At 46.0% G+C, this 11910-nt stretch overlaps 1 protein-coding gene across 1 annotated transcript; it reads left to right on the forward strand.

Annotated features, from left to right (window-relative positions):
- The first annotated feature begins 4144 nt into the window (after nt 1-4144).
- On the forward strand, nt 4145-9687 carry LOC102020372. Its single transcript, XM_005409896.2, has 3 exons — nt 4145-4172; nt 7189-7560; nt 7764-9687. The coding sequence occupies exons 1-3, from the start codon at nt 4145-4147 to the stop codon at nt 8150-8152; spliced, it is 789 nt and encodes a 262-aa protein (XP_005409953.1). The 3' UTR covers nt 8153-9687.
- Nucleotides 9688-11910: the final 2223 nt, after the last annotated feature.

An 11910-nucleotide genomic window follows, 5' to 3' on the forward strand; every position in this document is an offset into this window, starting at 1 on the left:
CCGCGGGTGCGCGCGCGTCCGTCCACCCGCCCTCCGCGGCCCGGACGCCGAGTTCCTCACAGCCGGCGCGCAGGCGCGCGGGGCCGAATGGGGGCAGGTGGGGGTGGAGGCAGAGGCAAGAGCCAGTGCAGGGGCGGGGGCGGGAGGAAAGCGAGGTGGGGGAGCGATGCTCGCGCACTTGGCCCTAGTGCGCAGGCGCGCCGCGGTGCGGGAGGCCGGCACCTCGCGGGCGCTGGGTCAGGACCGCGCGCAGCAGCTTGCAGTTGGTGGTGTAGGCGTGCCCGGCGCCAGCCTGGGGAGAGAAAAAAGAAAAAGGGGGTTGATTTCGACAGATCTAGAGTCAACGTGGCTGTCCAGGCCCCTCTCCCAAAAGCCAGAATCCCGTCCTATGTCAACCTGAGACCTGGCCCTGACCGTTTCCGGGCCCTTGGATCTCCGCCTGCTTGGGAAAGTGGTCGGGACAAGGCCGCCCTTCTCACCGCCCAGCTGAGCAATGACGGCTTCGGAGACCCATCCCTCCCAGGAATCATTGGCTTGTAATATGAAGCAGCGCTTTTACAGAGGATCTTGCGAAACCTTTTGCAAGATATCCCTGCTATCGTTAGAGTATACACGGAATAGAACTGAAACACTTGCGAATCCAACATTGTTCCCTTCCGAACAGTATCATAATTTCACATCTCCTGTAGCAGAGGAAGGGATCAGATATCCAACCTTTTTAGGCCTAAAGGCTTTTTAAACCTGCAGTTAAACTTTTACACAAAGACCAGGGTACAGAAACTTGGGAAAAATCCACAAGGTTAGAGCGACTAACAGTACTGAATACCGAAAAATCCAGTTAATTGAACAGTCAGCAACTCTGTTTTCTCTTCCATTTTTTAATCGATAGAAGTAATAGAAGTGTGGTGTTTCAGGAACGACAGTGTTCAAATATTTGGTCTTATTCGATGTTGCTAAATACAAACCGGATTGTCAAATTACACTGTTTTGAATTGTAAAATATTACCATAACCAACAGCACTATTATCTGTCACTTGTGCGTAATTGTTCTTGTTCCACAGAGAATAAAGTTCCACACTGGGTCTGTTTGCCATCTTGCCTAAAGTTTCGTAATGAGTAAATCAAGAGAGTATAAAACTACCATATCAAAGTTACACTAAACTTTGTTGTATTTAGCTTAACAGTCTATTCTGGGCCTAATAAACTTGATCCCAGCAGGTCTGATCAAATGAATCTCCTCTCTCAGAACACCCACTAGGTTAAAAAAGTCCGTTAATCGCACAGGTGCCCCAGTTACAGTACAACGTTTCTCGGGGGCTAATATTACTGTCTTGGTTGGCATTTTTCCATTGAATTGATTTTTGAAAATTTGGTCAGATTACTTGTAAGAACACATCCAGATTTTGAGCTGGGTAATTTAATTGATTTATTATCTACTATTTTGTCCGCTTGGGTTACATTTTATATCTCAATACTTTCACTTTTTCTGGTTTTTTTTTTTTTTTCCTTGACTGCTTTGGGAACTTCAGTAAGAAACAAACTATTATGCTTGTATTGTTTTTATGGAACGCAGGATTCAACCCCCACAGGTCTTCTGCAAGTACTATACTGTACCAGTGAATTACACCACTGCCCGTTTTTATTTTTGAGGCAGGGTGTGATGAAATTGCCCAGGCTTACCTTGAACTTGGGATTCTCTTGCCTAGCTGGGATTATAGGCATGAAACACTGCACCCAATTCATCGTTAGTATTTTTAACTAAGAGTAAAATTCATTCATAATTTAAAGTATCTAGTGGCACCACAGGGTCCTTTTGCTTTGGTTTGTTTTTTTGTCTTCATGCAAGTCGGTCATGAAATAAAATGGAAATTATTCTTTTCGAAAATAACATGGAATTGGTTAGTCGGTAAAATTAAAAGGCAAGTAAGCTCCATTAATATGTAAGATTGGCAGTGGTACATGCCTGGAATCCCAGCACCCTGGGAACCAGACAGAAGGATCCCAAGTTCGATCCCAGGCTGGACGACTTAGTGTCCTAGTAAGGTCTTGCCTCAAAATAAAATATGGTATTTAAAAAAGAGATCCAGGCCCAGGTATGTAGCTCATCGGCATAAGGGCTTACCTGGCAAGCCTGAGGTCATGAGTTCAATTCCCAGTACCAAAAAATAAAAATAAAAGAGGAATCCATGTCTGGTAGGAAACACTGGTAAAGTCAGCTATTTTTGAGGCTGACACAGGAAGATCTAAAGTTCTTTTTTTTTTTTTTTTTGGTACAGGGAATTGAACTCAGGACCTTGTGCTTGCCAGGCAGGCGCTTATGCCACTGAGCTATATCCCCAGCCCTAAAGTTCTAACTCAGTGAGTATCATGGTTCATGCGTATAAGCCTAGCACTCTGGAGGCAGAGATGGGGGATCACCATGAGTTTGAGGCCAGCCTGTACTACAGTGACACCCTGTCTCAAAATTAAAAAAAAATAATAAAATAAAAAGAACTCAATGCAAAGACCTGGATTCAATCCTCACTACTGCAAAATAAATTCATTAAATAAATAGATATTGTAAAAAAATAAGGTGAAAGCTGGGCATGGTGGCACATGTCTGTAATCCCAGCACTCAGGAGGCTGAGGCAGGAGGATCATTCCAAGCTTGAGACCAGCCTGGGCTATAAAGTGAGCTCAAAGCCGGCCTGAACTGCATAGCAAGACCCTGTCTCAAAAAGACCAAAAAAAAAAGAAAAAAATAAGTGAGGATGTAGCTTAGTGGTAGAGTGCTTTCCTGGCATGTGTGAGGCCCTGGCTTCAATCAATAATAATAATAATATTAAAATAATAAACGAGGGGCTGGGGATTTAGCTCAGTGGCACAGTGCCTGCTTGGCAAGCATGAGGTCATGAGTTCGATTCCCAGTACCGGAGAAAAACAAAAATAAATAAAATAAGAAGCAATGAAGATGAATTTATATTACTTTCTCCATACCACAAGAATAAAGAATGAGAAGCCACTTTGAAGATATCAATATGTAATACAACCACCATTGTTAATTCCCTACCACTTTGTTTGTAACTCTATATTGTCTGTATTGTGCTTGTGATATGTTGTAAAATGTTGTATGTCTGTTAATGTTTCCCTCCTTTTATCTTTAAAAAAAAAAAGAATAAAGAGCCCAGACCCAAAATTAAAAACAACATGAGCTGGGTGGGGTGGAATAGCATGATAGTCCCAGGTTAGTGGCTGGCTGAGGCAGAAGGATCACCTGAGCCCTGAAATTTAAGACCAAAGCAGCCTGGGCAACACACAACATGTCCACATCTTTAAAAAAAATTTTTTTTTCATTAAATAAATGAATAAATAAAAAGCAACATACCTGGCTGAGAATGTAGCTCAGTGGTAGAGCATTTACCTAGCAGGCAAAGAGGTCCTGGGTACAGTCCCCAGTACCACAAATAAATCAAATTCACCTTCCTACTTAAAAAGCACAAATATTTTTTTAAAACCATGTTTTCCTACTACATTTTTCTCCTGGATTGGACTGAAGGTCTTGTCACAGCGGTACAGTTTCCCCACATAGACAACAACAAGAAAAACAAAGTCTGTACTTAGTTCGTCCCCTTTATTTTTGTCTGACATTTTCTGTTGCAAAAGCTCTTACTGACAATACAGCTGATAGATAAGCACATGCCCTTTGCTCGGCCCCAAACCGAGCAGCTGATTGTATCTGTGCTTCCATGCTTTTCATTTTGGCTGGGAATGCATCAGGAAACGCCGGGAATGGTTTTCTCCATTTCTATCCGGTTACAAATATTTACAGGAGCAGAATTTCTTCTAAGCATGTATCTTTGTGTACTTTTAATAGAAGAGACAAAAAAGAGGGAAAAAAACAAGTAGGTAGCATCCATTATTCTTTTATTTTTATTTTAACAATTAATAATTGATGCTTATTGAAAAAGATCAAAACTAGTTATCTATAATAGATGGTGAAGTCAGTTTCCTCATTTGAATATTAAAGAGAATTCAGAAAGGTAACATTAGAGCAGAGCCATTTGCAAAGGGGAATTAAAATAGATTTGTTTCTAATCAAGCCTTATTTTCACACTGTGAGGAGCTGCTGTAGTTAGCACGCTAGACGTCCTCAAAGAGTTCAGTCATGCGTGATGGAAGCTCAGATGGGGAAAGTGAGCCTCAGCATCGAGCTTTGCATGCTAACGTGGCAACTAAAGCAGATAAATTAATATCGCTATTTCAATGGGAGGACAGAGTACTTACCAGATACTGAACAACGATTTGGCTACAGACGGGCTCCTAAGCTATTAAAGGCAGTTCATGGGAAAACATGTACTTAAATATAAGCATTTCTTCTAAAAGGTAAACTACAGAAATATATATTTTTTTCAGGGGGGCAGTACTGGGAATCAAACTCAGGACCTCATGCTTGACAGGCAGGTGCTGCACTACTCAGCTAAATCCCAGGCCCTCGAAATATATTAACTAGCCCTAAAATGACCAAAACCCCAATCACGTGAGCTTGACAATACTAATTCCTTGTGTTAGAATGAGGGTCTCCTTCCCCCGCCAGAAAATAATAGAAAATAAACACCACCACTGTGGTTTTGATTGTTTTGAGACAGGGTCATGCTGTGTGGTTCAGGATGATCTTTAACCACCATGTAGCACAGGCTACCGGCGAACTGGCGGCGAGTGATTCTCTTGTCTCAGCCTCCCAGGTGCTTAGATTACAGGCGTGCACCACTATGTCTGGTTTCCACTGTGGTTTTTATCAGAGTGTTTGACATCATGCACTTTCTTCCTTTCTCTACCTTTGTATTGCTCTTTCTGTTATAAAAGGTATGTACCAGGAATTGAAGCTTAGGCCTTTACACTGAGTTACATCCCCAGTTCTTTTTTTTTTTAATTTTTTTTTTAATTTAATTTTTTTTTAAATTTTATTTTTGAGACAAAGTCTTGCTAAATCAGGAAGTTGTCCGGGCTGACTAGTAACTCTTGAATTTACAATCCTCCTGGCTTGGCCTCTGAGTACTGGGATTACAGATATGCACCACCACACCCAGAAGACATCCTGCTATTTCTGAGGTCAAAAAGTGAGAGACCAGTCTTACCACCTGACTTACCATATACAAGTGTACTCTTGGAAAGTTATCTAGACATAAATTATCAAAATTCCAAAATGTTAGGGGCTGGGGATTTAGCTCAGCGGCGCAGCACCTGCCTGGCAAGAGCGAGGTCTTGAGTTCGATTCCCGGTACTGGGAAAAAAAAAACCCTCCCCCCGCCAAATATTAAATGATATTAACTACCCAGTCTTCTAGATGACATTTTCTTTCTTTTTTTTTTTTTTTTTTTTGGTTTTTCTCTGGTACCGGGAACTGAACTCACGACCTTGCGCTTGCCAGGCAGGCGCTTTGCCGCTGAGCTAAATCCCCAGCCCCTCTAGATGACATTTTCACTAAGCCTACACTTCATAATCTACTGTTCAGGCTGCTAAGAAAGATAAATATCTTTTTCCCCAGTACTGGAGATTGGATTTGGTCCAAGGAGCTAATTCTGCCACTGAGCTACATCCCCAGCCCTTTCAGATTTTTTGTTTTTGTTTTGTTGTTGTTGTTGTTTTGTTTCCGGTACTGGGAATCGAACTCATGACCTTGCACTTGCCAGGCAGGCTCTGTGCCACTGAGCTAAATCCCCAGCCCCTTTTTAGATTTTTGAAACAGGTTCTAAATTTCCCAGGTTGTCCTTGAACTCTCCATCCTCTTGCTTCAGCATCCAGAGCAGTTGGGATTGCAGGCATCCACCACCATACCCAGCATAATAGTTTTTTTTTGTTGTTTTTTTGTTTTTAAGAAAATCAATTCCAAGCCAGGCGTGATGGTGCACGCCTGCAATCCCAGCACTCGGGAGGCTGAGGCAGAAGGATCGTTGCAAGTTCAAGAGCAGCCTGGGCTACAAAGAGAGCTCAAGGCCAGCTTGAACTGCATAGCAAGACCCTGTCTCAAAAAGACAAAAGCAAAAAAAAAAAAAAAAAAGAAGAAAGAAAATCAATTCCAGAACATTGCACTAATGCTTTGAATGCTATAGTTGGAAAGAAATGATGAAAGAAAAAAATGTTGCCTCATAGAAAAACAGAACTGTAAGCAACCCAGCTGTGTTCTTTAGCTTTTAGTGCTTTTGTAGTATTTGCTTACAGGGAAGTTTATATAAAAACAGAGTAGAGGCTGGCATGGTAATGCACACCTGTAATCCCAGCACTTAGGAGGTTGAGGCAGGAGGATCATTTTGAGTTTGAGATCAACCCGGGCTATGAAGTGAGCTCAAGGTCAGCCTGAAGGGCATAGCAAGACCCTTGAAAAAGACCAAAAAAAGAATAGTGAACTTGCAATGGAAAACAAATATGCTCATTAGTTTTACTGAAATGTATGTTATTGTACATTTTCCATAGAAATATAAAATCTGACTTCATAATAATTATTGCTGAATAGATGGCAACTGTTGTCAGGGGGTTTTCAAATTCAAATTTACAAAACTGGTATCTCGTGGATGTGTTTCCATATGTATTTACATGCAAAATGTAAATAAATCCATGTACCTTCTTTCTTGAAACAGGGCTCCCTATGTAGTTCAGGCCGTCCTTGAACTTACTATGTAGTATGTAGCTCAGGTTAGTCTCCAACTCATGGGAATCCTCCTGCCTCAGCCTCCCAAGTGCTGGGATTATAGACATGCCACACCATGCCTGGCTACGATTTATTTTTTTGTTTTTGTTTTTTTTTGTACTGGGAATCAAACTCAGGACCTTACACTTGCCAGGCAGGTTCTTATGCCACTGAGCTATCTCCCCAGCCCTGGCTACAATTTATTAAAAAAAGAAAATGTTTAAATTTCTACCATTCTTAATCCCATAAAAGCAGTTGCAATTTTTTTTCTCTGTATAAGAGAATACTGCCTATGTACCCTCAGAATTATAAATATAATTTAGTAATATTTGTGAAATTTGTGGGAAATTGGAAAAATATTCTGTTAGTTATGGTTGATGTCTTACGTGGTCAAATTTGAAATTTTCAAAAGTTTTATTCTATATTTTCTAAACCTTTCTTGTTTAATTTTGTACTGAGGATCAAACCTAGGGCTACTCTATCGCTGAGCTATTGCCCCAGCCCCTTTTAGTGTTTATTTTGAGTCTTGCTAAATCACCCATGCGTCCCTCTCACTTTTGATCTTCCTGCATCAGCCTCCCCAGGAACTGGGATTGCAGGCGATCGCCGCTGTACTCAACTAGGAACTGGGCAGCACTTCGTAGTTCCCACCAGGAAGACATATCTCCCTCCGTGGGGCACCAAGGAGAGGCTCCGCCCAGAGCGCTGCCCCGGCCTGACCTCGGACTCGCCCGGGTCAGTGGCGCGCGCACACCTGCAGGCCAAGTTTGCACCCGCCCACGAGTCACAGGGCCAAAGTGCGGCTGGCGACCCTCCAAAGTCACATTGCATTTGCCAGTGTGCTTTCTTCACAAACAGAGAGCTATTTCCCAACCCCGAATGCAGAGGATCTGAAGGTGCGTCACAGCCGATCATCTAGGGCAGCGTCACCCCATCGAGGGGAGGAAGGTGCCGGGCGCCTGCAGCGCGGGAAGCGAGAGCTTGAGCTTCCCGCGGGGCCTCTGCTGCGCTTCAAACGCAGGGCGGGATGGAGGCGGATTACAGGACCTGTGGGGTTTTTTGCTTGGCTGGTAGGATTTTTTTTTTTTCTTTTTATAAGAACCCACAGCCCTGGCAATTAATTCCCACCACACTCTCAAAGAAAAAGGGAGCGCCTCAAGGACATTGGGTCCCTGCGGTTGCACTGTCCGTGCCCAGCTCGGCAGAGGGAGCCGGGGCAGCAGCCCGGGCCGCGCCTGCGTCCACACCGGACCGGACGCCGCGGCCAGGCTAACGGACCCGTCATTTGGCTCAGTGAACAGGGACGTCAGGCGGCGCCCAATGCAAGCCCTTCGGGTGGGCCGCTCCCCTCTGCGCCGTCGGTGCCTTCCCGAACATGGCGCAGGCGGGAGCGAGGGCGAAGCCGCGGGCACCGCCCCCGGGCACACAGAGACCGCTCCTTTCCGGTACACCCGCACTACACAACCAATAACCCCTCAAGGAGTGTAGTTTCCGCAAGCAGGAGCTAAGGAAACGAGCTGCAGGGGACAGGCCAGGTGCTCAGACTCAACGACATCAAAGCGGATGCCACAAGCAACGGGGGAAGGGGCACGGCAAGGAGGACTCAGTGCGCACGCGCGCGGAGGAAAGCCGGGAGCGCTTTGGAGCTGCCTCTCCATTCGAGGACAGAGAAGTTGCCCCACTGCGCTTGCGCGACAATGTTGGGGGAGGGGAGAGCCTGTTCCCTTCATTGTGAGAGAGACCCGCCCCCTCAGGCGAGCGGGCGCGCACGTAGGACTCTCACACTCCGGCGCGCCGCGCTTTCTGCCGTGCTCACCGCGCATGCGCGGGGAGGGAGGTGGCTGCGGCGAAACCTGCGGCCTCTTTTGAGTTTCCCTGAGAAGTTTCTGGAATGACGGAGCCTAAGGGAAGCTGGGGGATGGGAAGCGCTGGCAAGCAGCGTTTGAGAGAAGGCGAAATATCTAAAGCAGACCGCCCGCCATCGCCGTGCTTCCAACTCTCCAGCCACGGCCAAAAGAGCCGGACCCCACCGAAGCCCTCACACCGTGGGGAAAACCATGGGGACCGCCCAGACCCCTCGCCTCCGGGACAGGGAGCGGGCAGAGATGGCCGGAAACGTCCGGAGCGCCACGAGACGTTTGCACGGCGGAGCGGGCGCCGGCGGCCCGGAGTTCGAGCCGCGCTAGAACGCGGCGCAGCAGCGGGGCTCGGGTTTAGGGGCGTCAGATCCCGTTTTCCGTAGCCTGCCCTCGTTGGAGGCTCTGTGATTTCGCCGCCACCTGGCTCCACTTTGGTGGCGTGGAGCTAACGCTGCGAGCGGAGGGAAGCTGCTCTACGTGACCGCACCGGCCTGAGGCTCCACGGGGCGGGGGCGGCGGCGCCTCGCGTCCCGGGCCGGGCGCCTGGCTGCCATTTTGTGGCGCGGCCGCCATTTCGCGCCGCGCGGGGGGCGGGGCGGGGCGCGGCCCCTTTGTTCCTGGGAGGCGCTTGGCGCGTGCGGCCCCGCGGCCTGGGAACCTGGATCGAACGTCCCACGCCTTCCCCGCGCACGCCGCGCGTGGACGGCGCGGAAGGAGGACGCCTTGCCAGGGGAGGGTTAACGCAGCGTGCAGGGCCGCCCTGCGGAGCCTCGGGCCCGTGGGAGGAGCAAAGCTTGGGCCCTCATGGCGCTCTGCAAAGAACTTGAGGGGCAGAGCGGGCCGCTGCGGGAGCCCTAACAAAGGTGCTGACGCCCGTGGGCAGGCCGATCGCTTTACAAAGGAAAAAGCCGCGGTAGTGCCTGAAGCGCGGCGGGCGGAGACCAGAGCTCGCATCTGATTGGCTGGCCCCCTGCTCGCACTGCGCAGCTGCGATCCGACGCGGTCTATGGTGCATTATTTACCTCTGGGCGTCAATCAGCTCGAACAACGGATCGTGAAGTCTCTAGTTTCTGTCTGTTGAGAACATCTTCCGTTTAACTGCTTTTTCAAATCTCTTACGAGAATGTAAATAACCAGCTGACTGAATAAAATCTATTATGTGCCTTCCAGCCTCATTTCGAATGCTGAAAGAGCTGTGCCAATCTGATTTCGGGGGAAATGTTTAAATATGAGTCTTGGTGTTTTAATGCGAACGTCGTGGCTCGAATCAACAAAGCCAGGAAATTCGAGAGTAATGCTGCTAAAATTGTCTTCCAACCGTGCGTGGTTCAAGTTTGTTTTTTCTTCCCGACAGCTGGAGTTCATAAAGGAGTCAGCCCTTCCTGGCTCGAGTTCATTGATGTCTCAGCCTCAGAGTGGCGAGCGGAGAGTTTTTGTGTTACTCTGTATAATTATAGGAATTGATTATCAATTTCGCTAATAGAAAACTGAAGCTTATAAGGATGAGATTGAAAACGTTGAGGGACCAGATAAGGATTTGATGGCTTCCAGATGAAAAATCTCAGAAGAGGTTTATTGGGAATAGGAGTATTGCATAGAGCTTTAAGTTTTTATGTCTTACCTTCACGTTCGAAATCTTTTTAAATGAGCTACTGTATTTTGGACAGTGAGTGCTTAGAAAACAAGTTTTTTAGTAGATTTCTTTTTGCCTGTACATCCAAAGTAGAATTAAACTGTTAATTTTGTTGGGAATAGGACATACCCTAAGAATTCAGGCGGTATATTATGCTCCAGTGTAGGGAGTTAAAATTCAGGGAATGATCGCTCAACGTGTCTTTGTACAGACTAGAGGATCAGCTTAATTCTAGTTCCTCAGGTATAGTTTTATTTATAAAATATAATCATAATGTCATACTTTTTAGTTGTTTTTGTTCTTTGAGACAGAGTCTCCTTATGTAGTTCAGGCTGACCTTGAGTTATGTAGCCCAGACTAGCCTTGAGTTTACAGTGATCCTCCTGCCTCAGCCTCCTGAGCACTGGGATTACAGGTGTATGCTACCTCACCAGGTTAATGTCATACATTTAACCACTGCCTTTATCACACAGATCACTTTGCTGAGGCAGGAGGATTGCTAGTTTAAGGCCAGGTGGACCATGTGTGAGACCCTGCCTCAAAATGGTGCCAGTTTATTTACCTACTTATTTTTGGCAAGGTTGAGACAGTTCCTGCATGTAGTACAGCCTCGCCTTGAATTGTGTGTGCCCCAGGCTGTCCTCATACTCTGTGTGACCCTCCTGCCTCAGCTTCTGGAAGCCTAGGCTTACACACATGCACCACCATGCCTAGCTTGTTTTCTTAAAGAATAGGTCATATTTACACGGTTGGCATCTCCCTGTTGTCCCATTGGTTTGTATTTGCAGAATAAAGTTGAACAGAAATCCTGGGATGGCCTCCTCCCCCATCAAAACATTTTCCAACTTCCAGAGCTGAAAGGCCCATATGTTGCTGAACAGGGGAACCATGTGCAGAGAGCAGAGTTCAAATGGGTTTTGAATCGGCAGAATCTCAAAATCTGCCCCAGGGGTACAAAGGCCTTTGTAGCTGTAGTCCTAGATCTCATTTGAATATGTCCGGCCCAGCAGGATTAGTGAATTCCAAAATAGCCAGTCATTGTTCCTTCCGGTTTTCCTTTTTGTTCTGAAACTGGGGTGTCTGGATTAATTTGTACCTCCGTTTTGAGTTCCCTAAAAGAATGAGGGCGTTAACCAAAACCTTTGCTTTTACCTAGTTCCCTAAGACTGCCAGTACAGAATAACACTTAAGTTTGTCCATCCATTGTCCCAGTAAAGGACAGCTTTTCTTGTAAATCCTGGCATAGGAGACAATTTAGAACGCTAAATAATAACCTTTTCCTGGTTAAGATAAATGAGCTCTTTTAGGGGCTTTAGTAATATGGAAAGTCCCTCTTAAATATTTTCGGCAACACCACTCCCACATAGTATAATAGGTTTTTTTTTCCCCTTTGAGGCAAAACATTGAGATACAGGGCTGTGAAGTGCACTTCAAAAGTATTGAAGTTCAAGGAAAAAATCCTTGCAGCCAACAGCTTTCTTCTTAGAAAAACAGAAACAGTTATAAAAGTGAAACTATTCCTGGGACACCTAACGTGTTTTTCTTGCCAGAGTAGAAATGGTCTTTCCTAAAGCAAAATTCCATCTTGACAACTGTGCAGATTAAGAGGCTGGGGATTTAGCTCAGAGGCACAGTGCCTGCCTGGCAAGTGCGAGGTCGTGAGTTCGATTCCCGGTGCCGAAAAAAAAGAAAACAAAACAAACAAAAAAACCAACGGTGCAGGTTATAAGTAGATTTATTGCTTTGGCATCATG

The sequence above is a fragment of the Chinchilla lanigera genome, unplaced genomic scaffold (assembly GCF_000276665.1).
Source record: "Chinchilla lanigera isolate Chin_1 unplaced genomic scaffold, ChiLan1.0 scaffold00126, whole genome shotgun sequence".
Classification (NCBI taxonomy): domain Eukaryota; kingdom Metazoa; phylum Chordata; class Mammalia; order Rodentia; family Chinchillidae; genus Chinchilla; species Chinchilla lanigera.